This window comes from Ursus americanus, chromosome 1 (genome assembly GCF_024610735.1).
Source record: "Ursus americanus isolate L20-20 chromosome 1, mUrsAme1.1.p, whole genome shotgun sequence".
In the NCBI taxonomy this organism is placed as follows: Eukaryota; Metazoa; Chordata; class Mammalia; order Carnivora; family Ursidae; genus Ursus; species Ursus americanus.
In genome coordinates, this window is record NC_142127.1 from 76,076,000 (window position 1) to 76,095,561 (window position 19,562).

At 38.2% G+C, this 19,562-nt stretch overlaps 1 protein-coding gene and 1 pseudogene across 2 annotated transcripts in view; both read right to left on the bottom strand.

The window, feature by feature from the left end:
- The window catches only part of ICA1L (islet cell autoantigen 1 like), a 73,831-nt gene that overhangs the window by 45,824 nt on the left and 8,445 nt on the right, over positions 1 to 19,562 (bottom strand). Inside the window, exon 2 of one of the 2 annotated variants that reach the window (XM_087862828.1) lies at positions 14,033 to 14,184. In XM_087862828.1, coding sequence (XP_087718954.1) covers positions 14,033 to 14,058 — 26 coding nt within the window. In that variant the 5' untranslated portion in view covers positions 14,059 to 14,184. Of the gene's footprint in view, positions 1 to 14,032; positions 14,339 to 19,562 lie in introns of those variants that run through there. The other variant, XM_087862831.1, reaches the window with a different exon arrangement.
- On the bottom strand, positions 13,501 to 13,638 carry LOC148110797 (U2 spliceosomal RNA; annotated as a pseudogene).

A 19,562-nucleotide genomic window follows, 5' to 3' on the forward strand; every position in this document is an offset into this window, starting at 1 on the left:
TACAGAAATTTAGGAAGGATATCCTAGAAGAGAGGGAGCCAAAGAGATGATCCCCAAATTCTGTATACAAAGTCCTCCCAAGACCTGTGCTGATCACTAAACTAACCATGAAGTGAGGGAAGGGACCCCAAGGGTGCTGGCAGAAAATAAGCAGCTGGAAGCTGAAGTAACTAAAGATTCAAGCTGCTACCACTATAGAGGAGACAGGATCTGGAGTTTGAATTCAGTCAAGTTAACTGCCTTCTAGAATAAAAATTATTCTTCAGAAAAGCAAAACAGAATCCAGAGTCTCTAAAATTCATCATTTAAAATGCCAAGTAACCAATCAAAAACTACTAGACTTGCAAAGAACTACAAAAATGTGACCCATACTGAAGAGGAAAAAAAAAAGCAGTCAATAAAAATAAATTCCAAAGATTTCCTGGATATTGCAATAATCACACAAGTACTTTAAAACAGCTATTATAAATATGTACAAAGACTTAAAGTAGGATATGTGTACAATAAATGAATAGAGAGGGGAAAAAAGTCAGAGTCTCTAGCTGCAAAGTTCAATAACTTCAGTTAAAAACTAACTGGATAGGATTAAGAATAGACCAAAGACGGGAGATAAGAAGTGAAGTTGAAGATGAATCAAAAATTACCTAATCTGAAAAACAGAGAGGGGAAAAAAAAGACCCAGAAGGAGAGGAGAGAGAAAACAGGGCAGAAAAAAAAAAAAAAAGAAAAGAACAAAACAACCCAGATTTTGTAAATGACTTTAACTTACAGATCAATAAATTTAAGGAAAACCACAAGCAGGCATATCATAAATAAACTACTTAAATCAAAAGATAAAGAGAAAATCTATCTTAAAAGCAGAGCAAAATAGCATATTATGTACAGGGCAACAAAAACACAAATTACAGGCAGTTTCTCAACAAAAACAATAAAAGCCACACTACAACGGAGGAATATATTTAGGGTACTGAATGAAAGAAAACAAACTATCAACCAATAATCTGTATCTATCAAAACTATATTCTTTAAAAATGAAAGCAAAATACATTTTCAGATAAAGAACTGAGAGAATTCATGGCTGGGGGACTTTCGAAATGCTAACAAATTCTTCAGGCTGAAGGGAAATTACAATAGTAATTTGGATCCACAGGAAATAATGAAGATAACTGACATTGGTAAATGTCTGGGTAAATATGAGTTTTTTCTTTCTTAATTTCTTTAAAAGTTTGGGCACCTGGTGTCTCAGTTGGTTAAATCCCGCCTCGGGCTCCCTACTCAACAGGGAGTCTGCTTCTCACTCTGCCCTCCCCAGTCCCCTCATGCTCTCTCTCTGCAAAATAAATAAAATCTTTTACAAAAAACTTCTTTAGAAGTTATAGTTCAACATATGCAGACAAAAATAAAATAATAGCTGAACTGTCAACATTTTGCCATTTTAAAAATAGATTTTTAATTTTTTTAAAGATTTATTCATCTTAGAGAGAGAGCAATGGCAGAAGGGGCAAATGCATGACGGGGGGGGGGGGGGGTCTCGATCCCAGGACCCTGAGATCATGACCTGAGCCAAAACCAAGAGTCAGACGCTTAAATGACTGTACCACCCAGGTACCTCTATATTCTGCCATTTTTATATCATTTATACTTTCACCTACTCCCTACCACCTCATTCTATCATCATTAATATATGGCTCTTTCTGGTAATATTTACATACATTGAAGTGTACAATAGCTCTATACTTTTGACAAATGGATATTATGGTACAGAACATTTCCAAAGCCCCAGAAAGTTCCCTTGTATCCTTTTTCAGCCAATGCCTAGCCTATAAGAAATAATGTTTTGATTTTTTTCACCTTAGTTTTTCCCTCTCTAGTGTTTTTTTGTTTTGTTTTTTTGCTGAATAGTAATCCATTTTGTGAATGTAACACCAGGTTTTCATTTTTTACTATTGCAAATAAAGCTGCTATGAACACAGCTATATAAGTCTTCTTGTGGACAAATTTTTTCTTTTGGATAAAGACGTAGAAAAGGATTCTGTCAAAGAACTGGCGTATACTTAACTTCATAAGAAATTGTCTTTTTACATTCCCATGAGCAATGTATGAGAGTTCCAATAGTTCTACATCCTCACTCACATTTAATGTTAGCAGTCTTACTAGTTTTATCCATTCTAGTCATTGTGTAGAGGTATCTTCTTGCAGTTTTAATGTGAATTTTACTGATGACTGATGATGATGATTACTTTTTCATGTGTTAATTGGCCATTTGTATATACACCACTGTTAAGTGTTTGTCTTTTGCCCATTTTTAAGTTATCTTTTTTACTATTAAGTTATACAGCCCTGGGATTTAGATTGGAGTGGCACTGAACCTACAGATGTATTTGTGGAGGACTGGCATCTTAACAATACTGAGTCTTTCAATGCAAAAATGATAACATGCATCACCATTTATTTAGGTCTTCTTTAATTTCGCTCAGCAGTGCTTTGGAGTTTTTAATATAGAGGCATTGCATGTCTTTTGTTTAATCCTAAGTATTTTGTGTTTATTTATGTATATTCTATTGTATATTTTACTACACCAAATTCCACACTTTCGTTTCTCAATGTTCTCATTACTAGAAATGTTGAAGTCTCTGAGGGGACCCAATAAATGGCACCCCTTTTCTCTGTATTAGGTCTAAACAAGTTAAGAAAAAAAAAAAATAAGGTGTAGTAGCTGAAAGCCAAAATCCCATTTTTTATACCAACAATGGCAAAGTTTGTGGATATAGCTTAGTGTGAGAGCTAAATTGTCCTCCTGAGAATCAGGACTACATTAACTTGTCAACCAGTCAGTGGTAACTGGATTAGGGCAGGTTTCCCCATATAGGAAGAGGAAGAAGGATGGCTAACCATTATTATTTCTATACTTTCCTTCTTTGCTCTTGAAAAGGTCCCTTCTTTAAAAGATCTTCTAGTGAATCCTGTGGGTAAAAAATGCTTGGTCTTGATATCTATGAAATTCCATTTTGCCTTCATGTTTCTTTTTTTTTAAAGATAGATTTATTTGAGAGAGAGCACGCACAGGGGGAGGGGCAGATGGAGAGGGAGAGAATTTTCTTCAAGCAAACTACGCCCTGAGCTCGGAGCCTAAGGTGGGGCTTGATCCCAGGACCCCAAGATCGTGACCCAAATGAAAACCAAGTGTTGGGCATTCAACCGACTGAGCCACCCAGGAGCCCCCATTCAAGTTTCTTGTATATAAAAATCTGAACTAACAATTTCCTGTATATTTTTTAAGCTCTCATTATTGGTCCATGCAAGATTCATTTTCTTGTTTGTTCATTTACTTGTATATTGAATCTTTTTAAACTTCTTCCTCATTTCCATCTCTCCTCACAATCATTCTAATGTGCTTGAATGTGTACTTTTTAATTTGAATGTATTCTTGGAAAATGTGTTATGTACACATTCTAATATATAAAAATGATATGGTGTTGTAGATTTTATTTCTGACTTTTGGGTGTTTTTCACTCAGCCCTTTGTTTTTAGGTTCTGTATATGTTGCTATGTATGCATCTGTTCTGTTGTTTCCATTACACAGCATTCTTTAGTGTTTAATTCTTTGAAGATAGAATCCCCATGTCTTAGGGCACCTATTGTAGTCAATGAGAAGTCTGGGGTCAAACTGTCTCTCCTTTCTGAGCAAGCTTTATAGGGTCTTTTGAATCTTTTAGAGTGTTCTATTTAACCTTGATCCCCTCTGGCTCTTTAGGATGTGTTTTGGTAGAGTATGGTCATTCTGAAGATTCAGGTCTTCAGTTCTAGAAAATTTTAAGCTATTATCCCTTCAAATATTTCTTTTAAGCCATAATTTCTTATCTGTTTCTTCTACTAGGTGTTATTTTTATAGGTCTTAATGGATCATTTTTTTCCCCAAAGATTTTATTTATTTGACAGAGAGAAACAGCGAGAGAGGGAACACAAGCAGGGAGAGTGGGAGAGGGAGAAGCAGGCTTCCTGCTAAGTGGGGAGCCCGATGCATGACCTGAGCCAAAGGCAGATGCTTAATGACTGAGCTACCCAGGCTTTAATGGCTCATTTTTATCTGTTTTTCTGTGCTACATTTTGGGTAAATTCTTCAGTACAATCTTCCAATTTATGAATTCTCTTTTCAGTTTTGTCTAGAGTTCATCCCAGCTACTGAGGTTTGTTTTTTAATATCCAGTGACTGTTTATTTCTTTCTTTAGTAATTTCCAAGATTTCTAATTGGTTCTTCTTCATATTTTCCTAACTTCTTGTCCTTTTTAATGGTTACCATTCTATAATTTTTCTCTTTGGCACCCTAAATATATAGAATTCTTAGACTTTTCTATAAAAGTATTTTTACCTGGAATGAATTCATGTTCCAAATGTTGATTTTGTTGGTTGAATTTTATAGGCTGATTGTGAGTACAGAATCTTTAATTTTTCCTTCTTTCCTTCTGTGGTTATTCCTCCTTTCTACTGGTTATACAGTTGTCTCCAATTCACCTTCAGGATTCTCACTTCCACAGTATCTTACACTGTTATTTTAGGGCCCCTGTCACAGTTATATCTGAAATACTGTTGATCTAATCAGGTTTGAAGGAATGGTGCACGGGAAACACTTTTAATTTCTACCAACCTGCAGAAACTGAACCCCTAGATGCCAGAGCCAATTTCTGTATTGAGGCTCAGCACATCCATTTCAGCCCCACTTACTACTTTATTTTTCCACTTTTTTTTGATTCATGTTTGTATTATTATCTAGCCAAGATACATCTTTTTGGGTTTGCTTCTTAATTTCTATTCTAATTACTATGAGTTGAGAGCAAACGTTACTATGCCATCTTAACTAGAAATCTCCTTTATTTCCAATAAGAGTATAATTTTTTTTTACTTGAACACAGTCACTATATAGAACATTTTATTCCTTTTTGCACTATACAATAAATTTTTTAGCTATCTCTCGGATTTGAAGTACAAATCTTAAAACAAATCAATATTTTCTTTAGAGGCAGTTCTGTACTTACTTTAACATCTCATTACTGTGACATCACTAAAAAGGAAGCAAAACAGACGGATGGTAATATGCAGACTGATGGAAGCACTAAAACCCCCTTGAGAAAAATAATCTGTAAAGACTTTTGACTAAATATAACATAATTGCTTGATGCAATTAAGAAAATACATTAGACAAGTTTGCTGTTTAATATTAATGTAGCACTCCTGATTACTCTGGCTCCCAAGCCATAGCTTTTCTTATAAACACAATCAACATTTCCTCAAAGAATCAGAGTTTGTTAATGATTTCAACTAATGATATGAAACAGTCTAAAATGTCAACAAATTTTTTCTCTACAGTGGGATATAGGGTGATAATTTTCTGTAGTTTCCAAATTTACTACAATTAACATGTATAACTAGCTTTTATATAATTATTATTATTTTGAAAATGTTTACTTGATTATCAAGGCCATTTATATCGTTCTGGGTTTTTTTGTACTTTATTTCTTCTTCTTATTTATTATTATTATTATTATTCAGCACTAGCAAGCCCTTATCCAAAGGTGAGAGTCATTCATTCATTCATTGTTAAGTACACATTAAGTAGTTATACTTTTATACCACAATTTACTTATGAATTAGTAAGTGTATTAAAAAAGTCTGTGAAGTTAAAAGTTATTACAAAGACTATGTATTAACATCACATGTACATTATTTACAAGGGAGCTCCTATTCCCCTCTTGCCAACAATCTCACACCTATTAATAATAGAAATAAGATTAGAATTCAGGTGTGCTAGGTCCACAAGTGAAATATTGAAGAAAAACAGAGATCTTAACAGCATGAGACAAGGAAATGTCATTCCAAAAATAGGCTGAAGAAGGAAAAGGTAGATTGGTGATAGACTGTAGAGGTCTCTCTCTTTTATTTAATAGGTAATGTGGAGCCAATAAAGGTTTTTGAGCAGCAGAGAGATTAAACAGTTCATAACAATCTTTCCACATTCTAGACATAATCTAATAAGAATCAGGACCAAGAATATTACCATAAGAACAGATTTGAAGGAAGAATCTACAAAATTTGCTTAGTAATGACTTAACAGTTTTGCCCCTGAAAAATAAGGAGAGTTAGGAGAAGAAATGGGAACACTATGCATCTGATGTTTGAAATTCTGAGTTTGAAATGGTAAGTGGCATCTGAGTTTATAGAAATATCTAAAAACAATTACAACTGTAGTGATAAAGATTGTTTCAAGCTTGGGTCTCTAGTCAGACTGCCTAGGTTTGAACCTAATAACTATTATTTACTAGCTGTGGGACCTTGTGTGAGTTCATCTCTCTGACCTTTAGTTTTCTCATCAGTAAAACAGGAATAATGAAGTAAATAGACTGTTACAAGAATTAAATGAGCAAACACATGTAAAGCACTTAGAACACAAATTGTGGGTATTTAAGAAGCATTATTTTATATTTTCTCATTTTAATTTTTATTGGCACTCAGATTAGAAATGGTGATTTGGGGAACACCTGGGTGGCTCAGTTGGTTAAGTGTCTGATTCTTGATTTTGGCTCAGGTCATGATCTCAGGGTTGTGAGATTGAGCCCCACATTGGGCTCAGCGCTGGGCCTGGAGCCTGCTTAAGATTCTCTCTTCCTCTCCATCTCCCCCTCTCCAAAAAGAAAAAAGAAATGGTGATTTGGGAGTTAGCTATAAAAAGACAGTTAAACAGTGAGAACTGATGAGACCTTCAAAAAAGAAAGCTGAAAGGTGGTAAAATTTGGAGAGGGTTCGAGGAAGGTGGAGATTACTTTAAAAAAATTTTAAAAAATCTTAAACAATATGTTAAGGAAAAGGAACTACAGAAGAAATTATATTTTTGAAAGAATGGCTGAAAAACTGTATTTCAAATCCTTTTAATAGTTTAAAGCATCAAACATTAAATTCTTATGTTAAAAAGATATTAAAGGGGGGGGAGGGAAGATGGCGGAGGAGTAGGGGACCTTCTTTCAGCTGGTCCCCTGAATCAAGCTGGATATCTACCAGATCATCCTGAACACCCACAAAATCAGCCCAAGATGTAGGAAGATACATCTGGATCTCTACAAACGAACATCTCTGGCATTGAGAATTGAGGTAAGAAGCGGGGAGCTATGAATCCGCACACAGATATCGGAAGATAAATGGAAGGGGGAGGGAGCCACCCTGCTTGGGGTGCCAAGAAGCAGTAGCCACCTGCACTGAGGAGCGGGCCAGATTCACAGACTGGCACCCAGGAAAAAGCAGACTGAGACCGGGAGCCCAGAAATGCACACGACCAGAAAACCAGAGCTCCAGAGCGCTCACTGGAACCAGACTGAAAACCGGAGCTCTGGAGCACACACTTGAACTAGACTGAAACCGAGCGCGTGCGCAACCAGATTGAAAACCGGAGCTCTGGAGCACGCAAGAACCACACTGAAACAGGGAGCTTGGGAGCGCAAGTAGGAATCGGGGGCAGCTGGCGGCGTTAGAAGCACAAAGGAGAGAGATGTGCTGGCTCTGGGAGCAAGGGCTGGGTGAGTGGCTGTGGGGTGCACAACCCGGGACGCTATACAGGGTTTTTAGCAGCACTGACAGAAACAGAGTTAAGGTGGCCAAGAGAGCTCAGTGGAGAGCGGACTGCAATCTCTCTGTTCTGAGACAGAGGCTAGGATACGGCCACTGCAGCTCTGACTCTCAGAGGAGTCAAAGAAAACCACCAGGGAAAGCTGCCAGAGAACAAAAGCCTGGAAATACCGGTTTGCATTGTGCCCATCCCCATCCCCCCTTGCAGGGGACAGGGCGACTCTACCCAAACAGGGTTGCCTGAGTATCAGCGCGGCAGGCCCCTCCCCCCAGAAGGCAGGCTGAAAAATCAAGAAGCCCACATCCCTAAGGTCCCTATAAACCAAGTGCACATTGCCTGGGTCCTGATCAATAATTTCGGCTCTGTGCATCCCCACAACCTCTCCTCATCAGAATGACAAGGCGGAGGAATCTCCAGCAAAAAAAGGAGACAGAGACTGTGGTCTCTGCCACAGAACTGATGCATATGGATATAATCGAATTGTCAGAAATGGAGTTCAGAGTAACAATGGTCAAGATGATGTGTAGGCTTGAAAAAAATATTACCAAAAATATTAACGAGAATATAGAATCTCTAAGGGCGGAAATGAGAGCGAATCTGGCAGAAATGAAAGATGCTATGAATCAAATGCAGCCTAAACTGGATGCTCTGACGGCCAGGGTAAATGAGGCAGAAGAACGAATTAGTGAATTGGAAGATGGGATGATAGAAAAGTGGGAAGAAATGGGAACTTAGCTCAAAAAAATCCAATCACAAGAATGTAGATTACGGGAGATTACTGATTCAATGAAAAGTTCCAATGTCAGAATCAGTGGCATCCCCGAGGGGGTGGAGAAAGAGAGAGGTCTAGAAGAGATATTTGAACAAAATTGTAGCTGAGAACTTCCCTAATCTGGCAAATGAAACAAGCATTCGTGTCTTAGCAGAGAGGACCCCTCCCAAGATCAATGAGAAAAGACCAACTCCAGGCCACATAATAGTACAATTCGCAAATATTAAATCCAAGGATACAATCTTGAAAGCAGCCAGGGGGGAGAGAATCCTCACCTACAGAGGGAGGAACATCAGAATAACATCAGACCTGTCTACAGAGACCTGGCAAGCCAAGAAAAGCTGGCAAGGCATATTCAGAGCACTAAGTGAGAAGAACATGCAGCCAAGGATCTTTTATCCAGCAAGGCTGTCATTCAGAATGGATGAGAAGACAAGGACCTTCCAAGACTGGCAGAAACTGAAAGAATATGTGACCACCAAGCCAGCCCTATGAGAAATATTAAGGGGGGGTTCTATAAAAGTAAAAAGACCCCAAGAGTGATACTGAACAGAAATTTACAATCTAAAGAAGCAAAGACTTCACAGGCAACGTGACATCATTAAAATCATAGCTCTCAATAATCACTCTCAATGTGAATGGCCTAAATGCTCCCATAAAAAGCCACAGGGTTGCAGATTGGATAAAAAGACATGACCCATCCATATGCTGTCTACAAGAGACTCATTCTGAACCTAAATATACATCCAGACTGAAAGTGAAGGGACGGAAACCATTTTTCATACCAATGGACCTCAAAAGAAAGCTGAGGTAGCAATTCTCATATCAGACAGATTAGATTTTAAACTAAAGACTATAGAGATACAGAAGGACACTATATTATTCTTAAAGGATGTATCCAACAAGTGGATATGACAATTATAAATACCAATGCCCCCGACAGGGGAGCAGCTAGATACACAAGCCAACTCTTAATGAGAATAGAGACATATAGATAATAATATGTTAATACCAGGGGACCTCAACACTCCACTCTCAGCAACAGACAGATCACCTAAGCAGAAAATCAACAAAGAAACAAGAGCTTTGAATGACATACTGGACCAGATGGACTTCATAGATATATACAGAACACTACACCCCAGAACAACAGAATACTCATTCTTTTCGAATGCACATGGAACTTTCTCCAGAATAGAAAATATACTGGGTCACAAAACAGGTCTCAACCGATACTAAAAGACTGAGATTATTCCCTGCATATTCTCAGACCACAATGCTTTGAAACTGGAACTCAATCACAAGGAAAAATTTGGAAGAAACTCAAACACTTGGAAACTAAGAACAATCCTGCTTAAGAACGATTGGGTAGGGGCGCCTGGGTAGTGCAGTCGTTAAGCATCTGTCTTCGGCTCAGGGCATGATCCCGGCATTTCGGGATCGAGTCCCACATCGGGCTCCTCCGCTGGGAGCCTGCTTCTTCCTCTCCCACTCCCCCTGCTGTGTTCCCTCTCTCGCTGGCTGTCTCTCTGTCACACAAATAAATAAATACTTTAAAAAAAAAAAAAAAGAATGGTTGGGTAAACCAGGGAATTAAAAATGAGCTTAAGCAATTTATGGAAACCAATGAGAACGAAAACACATCAGTCCAAAACCTATGGGACACTGCAAAGGCAGTCCTAAGGGGAAAATACAAAGCCATCCGAGCCTCACTCAAAAGAATAAAAAAAAATCTAAAATGCAGTTTTTATATTCTCACCTCAAGAAGCTGGAGCCGGAACAGAAGAATAGGCCTAACCCACGCACAAGAAGGCAGCTGATCAAGATTAGAGCAGAGATCAATGAATTAGAAACCAGGAGCACAATAGAGCAGATCAACAAAACTAGAAGCTGGTTCTTTGAAGAATAAATAAGATCGATAAGCCACTGGCAAGACTTATTCAAAAGAATAGAGAAAGGACCCAAATTAATAAAATTATGAATGAAAAGGGAGAGGTCACAACCAACACCAATGAAATAGGAAGGATCATTAGAAACTTTAATCAACAACTTTATGCCAATAAATTAAACAACCTGGAAGAAATGGATGCCTTCCTGGAAACCTATACACTACCAAGACTGATACAGGAAGAAACTAATTATTTAATTAGACCAATTAATTATGAAGAGATTGAAGCAGTGTTCAGAAACCTCCCCAAAAACAAGAATCCAGGGCCAGACGGATTCCCTGGGGAATTCTACCAAACATTCAAAGAAGAAATAATACCTATTCTCCTGAAGCTGTTTCAAAAAATAGAAACAGAAGGAATACTACCAAACTCATTCTATGAGGCCAGTATTACCGTGATCCCCAAACCAGGCAAAGACCCCATCAAAAAGGAGAATTACAGACCGATATCCCTGATGAATATGGACGCCAAAATTCTCAACAAGATCCTAGCTAATAGGATCCAACAGTACATTAAAAGGATTATCCATCATGACCAAGTGTGATTCATCCCTGAGATGCAAGGGTGGTTCAACATTCGCAAATCAATCAGTGTGATAGATCATATCAACAAGAAGAGAGTCAAGAACCACATGATCTTTTCAATTGATGCAGAAAAAGCATTTGACAAAATACAGCATCCTTTCCTGATTAAAACCCTTCAGAGTGTAGGGATATAGGGTACATTCCTCAATTTCATAAAAACCATCTATGAAAAGCCTAGAGCGAATATCATTCTCAATGGGGAAAAGCTGAAAGCCTTTCCCTTAAGATCAGGAACATGACAAGGATGCCCACTCTCGCCATTATTGCTCAACATAGTACCAGAAGTCCTTGCAACAGCAATCAGACAACGAAAAGGGATAAAAGGTATTCAAATTGGCAAAGAAGAAGTCAAACGGTCTCTCTCCGCAGATGACATGATACTCTATATGGAAAACCTAAAAGACTCCACCCCCAGGTTACTAGAACTTATAGAGCAATTCAGTAATGTGGCAGGATACAAAATCAATGCTCAGATCAGTTGCATTTCTACACATGAACAATGAGACTGAAGAAAGAGAAATTAGGGAATCCATTCCATTTACAATAGCACCAAAAATCATACATTATCTCGGAATTAATTTAACCAGAGAGGTAAAGGATCTGTATTCTAGAAACTACAGATCACTCTTGAAAGACATTGAAGAAGACACAAAAAGATGGAAAAACATTCATGGATCGGAAGAATAAACATAGTTAAAAATGTCTATGCTTCCTAGAGCAATCTACACTTTCAACGCCATCGCAATCAAAATACCAATGACATTTTTCAAAGAGCTGAAACAAACAGCCCTTAAATTTGTGTAGAACCAGAAAAGGCCCCGAATCGCCAAGGAAATACTGAAAAGGAAAAACAAAGCTGGGGCATCACATTGCCTGATTTCAAGCTATACTACAAAGCTGTGATCACAAAGACAGCATGGTACTGGCACAAAAACAGACACATAGACCAATGGAACAGAATAGAGAACCGAGAAATGGACCCTCGGCTCTATGGGCAACTAATCTTTGACAAAGCAGAAAAATCATCCAGTGGAAAAAAGACAGTCTCTTCAATAAATGGTGCTGGGAAAATTGGACAGCTACATGCAAAAGAATGAAACTTGACCATCTCTCACACCATATACAAAGATAAACTCCAAATGGATGAAAGACCTCAATGTGAGACAGGAATCCATCAAAATCATAGAGGAGAACATAGGCTGTAACCTCTTTGACATCGGCCACAGCAACCTTTTTCATGACACATCTCCAAAGGCAAGGGAAACAAAAGAAAAAATGAACTTGTGGGACTTCATCAAGATAAAAAGCTTCTGCACAGCCAAGGAAACAGTCAAAAAAACTAAGAGGCAGCCCACGGAATGGGAGAAGATATTTGCAAATGACACTACAGATAAAAGACTGGTATCCAAGATCTATAAAGAACTTCTCAAACTCAATATACCAGAAACAAACAAATCATAAAATGGGCAGAAGATATGAATAGACACTTTTCCAATGAAGACATACAAATGGCTAACAGACACATGAAAAAATGTTCAAAATCATTAGCCATTAGGGAAATTCAAATCAAAACCACATTGAGATACCACCTTACGCCAGTTAGAATGGCAAAAATGGACAAGGCAAGAAACAACAAATGTTGGAGAGGATGTGGAGAAAGGGGATCCCTCCTACGTTGTTGGTGGGAATGCAAGTTGGTACAGCCACTTTGGAAAACAGTGTGGAGGTCCCTTAAAAAGTTAAAAATTGAGCTACCCTATGATCCAGCAATTGCACTACTGGGTATCTACCCCAAAGATACAGATGTAGTGAAGAGAAGGGCCATATGCACCCCAATGTTCATAGCAGCATTGTCCACAATAGCTAAATCATGGAAGGAGCCGAGATGCCCTTCAACAGATGACTGGATTAAGAAGTTGTGGTCCATATATACAATGGAATATTACTCAGCCATCAAAAAAAACGATTTCTCAACATTTGCTGCAACATGGACGGCACTGGAGGAGATAATGCTAAGTGAAATAAGTCAAGCAGAGAAAGACAATTATCATATGGTTTCACTCATTTATGGAACATAAGAAGTAGGAAGATTGGTAGGAAAAGAAAGGGAAGAAGAAAGGGAGGTAAACAGAAGGGGGAATGAACCTTGAGAGACTATGGACTCTGGGAAACAAACTGAGGGCTTCAGAGGGGAGGGGGATTTGGGATTGGGATAGGCCAGTGATGTGTATTAAGGAGGGCACATATTGCATGGAGTACTGGGTGTTATACGCAAACAATGAATCATGGAACACTACATCAAAAACTAAGGATGTACTGTATGGTGACTAACATAACACAATAAAAAATTTTAAAAAAAGATATTAAAGCTAATCTCCTATGAAACTTAAGAAGATTTCCAACTTTACTGCATATTTCAGGAGAGCATCTCTTCCAGTCCTCTGCTATGCCCAAACTTCCCAAGTGCTCAGCCTCTCATATTATGAGGATCAAATGGGGTAACATATGCAAAATTGCTTTGAAAAACATTAGGTTATGGGATGTCTGGCTGGCTTATTCAGTAGAGCATGTAACTCTTGATCTCAGGGTTGTGAGTTCAAGCCCCACATTAGGCACAGAGCTTACTTAAGAAAAAAAAAAAGCAAGGAGAAGACATTCTTCTAATTATTACATAAAGCCTATACATACACTTGATCTTAGCCAAAAGGCCGAGAAGTGATTACATATAGCCTCTAAATAAACAAAAATATATAGGATGTAAATTTTTAAAACCTGAAACTCTTTTTTATTTAATTGACATAATTTTAAACTCAACATTGAGAAATAACCTGGAAGAGGTTATTCAGATATTAAAAAACAGAGTGCCCTGTTAAAAATGCAGTTTGACCCCATCCACTTATCTGCTTTCCTTTCCCCCCCACTAAAATAACAGTAAAAGTATAAAACAAAAATGTAAGCAATTAACTCATAAGTACAAGGAGAGTAAGTATAATGACAAGAACAGATGAGAGACTTCAGAACATTTTCAGAGAGAAAGTTGTCCCCTAAGCAACTAATAGAGGAATGCTAATAAGCAATGAGTTAATTACCTTACAGAGTATCTGAAAGACTTACCATTTGGAAGTGGAAGGAGGATTCATTGAAGTCTGTATACAGCTGGCTGGACCCTGAGGCCCCTTTCTAATCTGTGTCACTCAATGGGAGTTGAAGAAATTGAATCAAGAAAGTTCTGGACTTGGGCAGGACAACACAGCAGAAGACTTGGCCTGAAAACAAAATGATAAAGTCAAAGTCTACGTACAGAATTGTTGAATGTCAAGCGCTTTTCCCATTCTTTGCTCACTAGTAGCGAACCATTCTCTCTCTTACTCTCTCTCTCACATATACACACACACAAACACCTTTCCATTTCTCAGAAAAGACTGTAACATTCTTTGCTCTGGAAAGAATTAAAAGCTCCAGAGAAAAGAAGCATGTCATTTGGACATTATAAAAGGATGAATCTTTGCCTATTCACTGAAAAGCAAAATTCACCAGTTGACATGCTCATTCATACATACGAAACTTGATTAGTTTTGTTATAGCCTTCCTCTTAAATATATATGGAAAACCAAAGGTCAACAGATAGCTGAGGGAAGTGTCCATCAAGAAAGACCTCTGACATAAACCAACAAATAGAAAAAAGAAAATAGCTGATGGAAATTAAGACAATATAGAAACAAAACAAAACACAACCCTCTAACTAATAATCTCAAAGAGGAATAATAGAATAAGAAAGGGGTCTCTGGGTGGCACAGTGCACTGAGCGTCTGACTCTTGGTTTCGGCTCAGGTCATGATCTCAGGGTTGTGAGACTGAGCCCCAAGGTGATCTCTGAACTCAGCATGGAGTCTGCTTGAGATACTGTCTCCCTCTCTCTCTGCCCCTCCCCCTGCTCTCACACTCCCTTTCTCTCCCTCTCTCAGATAAATAAATAAATCTTTAAAAAAGAATAAGAACACTTGAGGAAAAGATAGCTGATTTTTTTAAAGATTTTATTTATTCATTTGAGACAGATACAGAGAGAGCATGAGCGGGGGATAGGCAGAGGGAGAGGGAGAAGACGACTCCCCACTGAGCCAGGAACCAGATGCGGGGCTCAATCCCAGGACCCTGGGATCATGACCTGAGCCACCCAGGAGCCCCAGATAGCTGATTTTTTTTTAAATTTAATAAAAGGGCTGAAAAATAACTGAAGAACCTAAATCTCCATCCAAAAAGAGATTTACTCCAAAAATGCATCATTGTGAACTTTCAGGAAACTGGGTGTAAAAAGATCCTAGAAGTTTTAAGAGAAAAAGTAGATTGTGTACAAAGTATTGGGAGTCAGAAAAAGAGATTTCCAAAAGTAGCAATGCAATATAAAAGACCAAAATCCAACCCAGATGAGAAAGAAGGAAAGGCTCAGGAAGACAGCTGCATAGAACAAGTAGCTCAGAGGCACCTGGCTGGCTCAGTTGTACAGCATGTAACTCTTGATCTTGGGATTGTGAGTTTCAGCCCCACAAAGGGTGTAGAGATTACTTAAAAATAAAATCTTAAAAAAAAAAAAAGGAACAAGCAGCTCAAATTTAAGCAGGAAGATGGACTCTAGAAAAGAGACCTCTAGGTGGGCGCCTGGGTGGCACAGATGGTTAATCGTCTGCCTTTGGCTCAGGTCATGATCCCAGGGCCCCGAGTCAGGCTCCCTGCTCAGTGGGGAGTCTGCTTCTTCCTCTGACCTTCCCCCTGCTTATGCTCTCTCTCTCTCTCTCACTCAAATGAATAAGTAAAATCTAAAAACAAAAACAAAACCAAAAACACCTCAATTGTTCACAATGACATAAACACTTATTGGATGTAATAAAAACCGTAATATGTCTATATATATCTCTATATCTATATATATATATCTCTATACTGGGGGGAGGACAAGTGGTGATAGTGGTGGTGAAGGGTATTTAAGTCCTCATCTGCCATTTAAGGTAGATAATGCCTTAAATCAATACATGAAAAATCAGCATATAGGGGTGCCTGGCTGGCTTAGTCGGTAGAGTGTGTGACTCTTGATCTCAGGGCTCTAAGTTTGAGCCTCATGGTGGGTGCAGAGATTACTTAAAAATAAAATCTTTTAAAAATCTGCATATAAACTTAAAATTTAGAAGTATGGAAGGGCCATACCAGGGGAAATAGAGAGCTTGAAGGTAGGTGCCACTGGAGATCAGAACTGGAGCAGGAATGGGACGGCTGCTCCTTGAATATTTGTTAAAAGTCCTATACATCTTTAATAAAATAATTATTTGAAAAAAAAATCTGAATGTGAACCTTACTAGTTAAAACAGAATGGTACTGGTACCAGGACAGATACACGGTGGAATAAATGAAGATAAAATTCACAAAGAGACCAAAAAATGTAAAAGAAGGTGGTATATGATCAATGTATTAAAATCCTGTGGTTGCTGTGACAAATTACCACAAACTTGGTTGCTTAAAACAAAAGAAATGTATTCTCTGAGATCTAGAGGTCATAAGTCTAAAATCGAGTTATTAGCCGGGCTGCATTCTCTGGGAGGCTTTAGGGGAGGTACTTCCTTCTCTCTTACAGGTTCTGGTGGCTGCTGGCAGTTCCTGGCTAGTGGCAACATAACCCCACTCTCTGCCTCTGATTTCCCCTTGCCTTCTCCTCTGTGTATGTGTTTAACTGCCCTCTGCCTCTCTCTAAAATAAGGACGCTTGTGATAGTATTTAGAACCCTCCCAGGTAATCCAGAATCACCTTATCTCAAGATCCATAACTCAATCACATCTGTAAAACTTTACCACATGAGATGACATTCACGGATTGCAACAATTAGCACCGGCTGTCTTTGGGGGTCACATTCAGCCCACTACAATGAATATAGCATTTCTAAATCAGTAGGAAAGGGATATACTATTCAATAACTCATCGTTGGGACAATTAACTATCTGTTCGAAAAAAAGTGTTTGATTCTTAGTCAATATAAGGATGGTTCAAAATTTAAAGGTTTTAACAATACCATGTGAAAATACAGAATGTTTGATAAATTTGGGGTCAGAAATCTTTCTAACGTGATACCAGCACAGAAATCATGTAGTGTATCATAAAAAATTTAAATTTATATAACAAATGGACCATAAGTAAATTTTGAAAAGAAATAACTGGGCAAAGTAAGATATAAATAAAAAAAAATAAAAATACTAACTTTTTCTTAAGATTTTATTTATTTACTTGAGAGAGAGAGAGACAGCACAGAGGGAAAAGCAGACTCCCACTAAGCAGGGAGCCCGATGCAGAGCTCAATCTCAGGACCCTGGGATCATGACCCAAGCAGAAGGCAGACACTTAACTGACTGAGCCACCCAGATGCCCCATTATTTTTAAATTAGAGAACTCCTAAGTGAAAAGACAAACTCACCATGTGAAAGATAAGAACAAAAAAAGAATAGACAATTCACAAAAGAACGTCAAAGATCCAATGAATACACGAAAATGTTATTTAATCTCTTTTGTAACTCAAGAAGCACAAATGAAAGAAAAATATGTTCATCTGTTAGATGAGCAACGGTTTTAAAAGTTAACAGCTTCAGGGAAAAAGGAGGAAATGCAAGCATGTTTGCATACTTCCTTTCACTGACCAAAACAGAATCAAAATTAGAGAAGGAAACCCCTGTGCAAAATAGCCACATCTGACAGCACTGATGCCAATGAATAAATCTCAGATACAATGAGGTTTACATCATATTTAGAGGATGTCCAAATCTGCCATGCATCTCCTCTAGTCTCAAACAGATTCAGTTTTGGCAAATTGAGTAGGTCCTGAAGAAAGATTCTAATAATCAATCACTAACTTGAAAACATGAGTCCTTAAAGGCATAGCAGCTAGACTTATGGAGGAAGCAGAAAACATTCTACTTGGTACCTATCTCCTTATCCAGCAAAGAAGACTACTAAAGAAGAGATCATGATGTTTAAGGTGGGGATGTTTCTTTTCTTCTAGTTTCCATAAGGACAGAGTTTCCATAAATCTTTCTAGCATCTTGCCCCTTTACCCCTTAAGTGAGAAACCTGACTGCCAAATTCACAATTGGTTCACATTTTTTTAAGCTAATTTACCAAAAGACTTAGGTAAGCATGTCTATTACAAAGACCCAAAGTTTTCCTTGGGTGGGCTATTTCAGGTCTGGGCTGGGGAACAAACGTATTAGAAGACCACCTATACGGGCGCCTGGGTGGCTCAATTGGTTAAGGGTCTGCCTACAGCTCAGGTCATGATCTCAGGACCCTGGGACCAAGTCCCACGTCGAGCTCTCTGCTCAGCTGGGAGTCTGCTTCTCTCTCTCTCTCTCTCTCAAATAAATAAATAAATAAAATCTTAAAAAAAAAAAGCCGACTACCTATACCATACATATCTTCCAACAGCTCTCTCAACAATAAAGCTGATATTTTATCTCCACCTGCTTAAGCTCCTTTTACCACATCTGAATTGGTTCCAATCTCAGGAGGGAACAAAAGAGCCAAGAGGTATCATGTACTGGGCTCCCTAAAACTTACAGGTGCCATAACACTTTTTATTTTCCTTGCCAGGAGCCAAAGCATGGCTGTAGAGAAAAAAAAAATAGTAAGCTAGTGGTCAACCCTGCACAGCAGACAAAAGTAGATCAATCAGATATATATCAGCTTTGATCTGCCTCTGGAATGAATGTTTAACATATGCTGTGGGAACCTGCTTGAAGAGAGCATATGACAACTGTGTCACCAAGCAGCCAGTTTAAAGAGATCACGGGGCGCCTGGGTGGCTTGTTGTTAAGCATCTGCCTTCGGCTCAGGGCGTGATCCCAGGGTCCTGGGATCTAGCCCCGCATTGGGCTCCCTGCTCTCCCCTAGGAGCCTGCTTCTTCCTCTCCCACTCCCCCTGCTTGTGTTCCCTCTCTCGTTGACTGTCTCTCTGTCAAATAAATAAATAAAATCTTAAAAAAAAAAAAGAAGAGAGACCAGGACGATGTGTTCAATCTCCTGTCTCAGCCTCTAAGGCAGCTATTCCAAAGGCTTATGCCATTCTTGGGCAAAGAGCAGGCCAGAACACAACTTTTCAACAATAAATAACATAAAAAAGTCAGACTGCATAAAAGGAGGAGGGATCATAATGTGGAAAAGAAAGAAAACCACGCATTTGAAGAACTGCTCCATAAAATAGAATTTTAAAGAAAAACTGTTTTGGATCAAACAAACAGAACTCCATAAAATAGATTCTTAAAAAGAGCTGAAAGAAACAAAAGATAAAAAGAAAAAGAGAGAAAAAATACCACCGTACTTGAAATCATATTAGAAACAACTCCAAGTAGAAAAGCTACTTCAGAAAAACAAGTTAATAACATGGATGACAACCCAGGGAAAATCCTTGAGAATGAACATGACAAAATAAAGGTGGTTAGATTCTAACAAAGAAGTCAGAACAAAGATGATAGAGTTGTAAGAGAAACAATTGAAATCTAATACAATATTCTCAGACAAACAATATCGAACAGCCAAAATATTCAAGGATATAGAGGTGAAAAACTGAAAGGTCTTGTCATGTATCAGGAAAAATTAACAGGAAATGATCAAG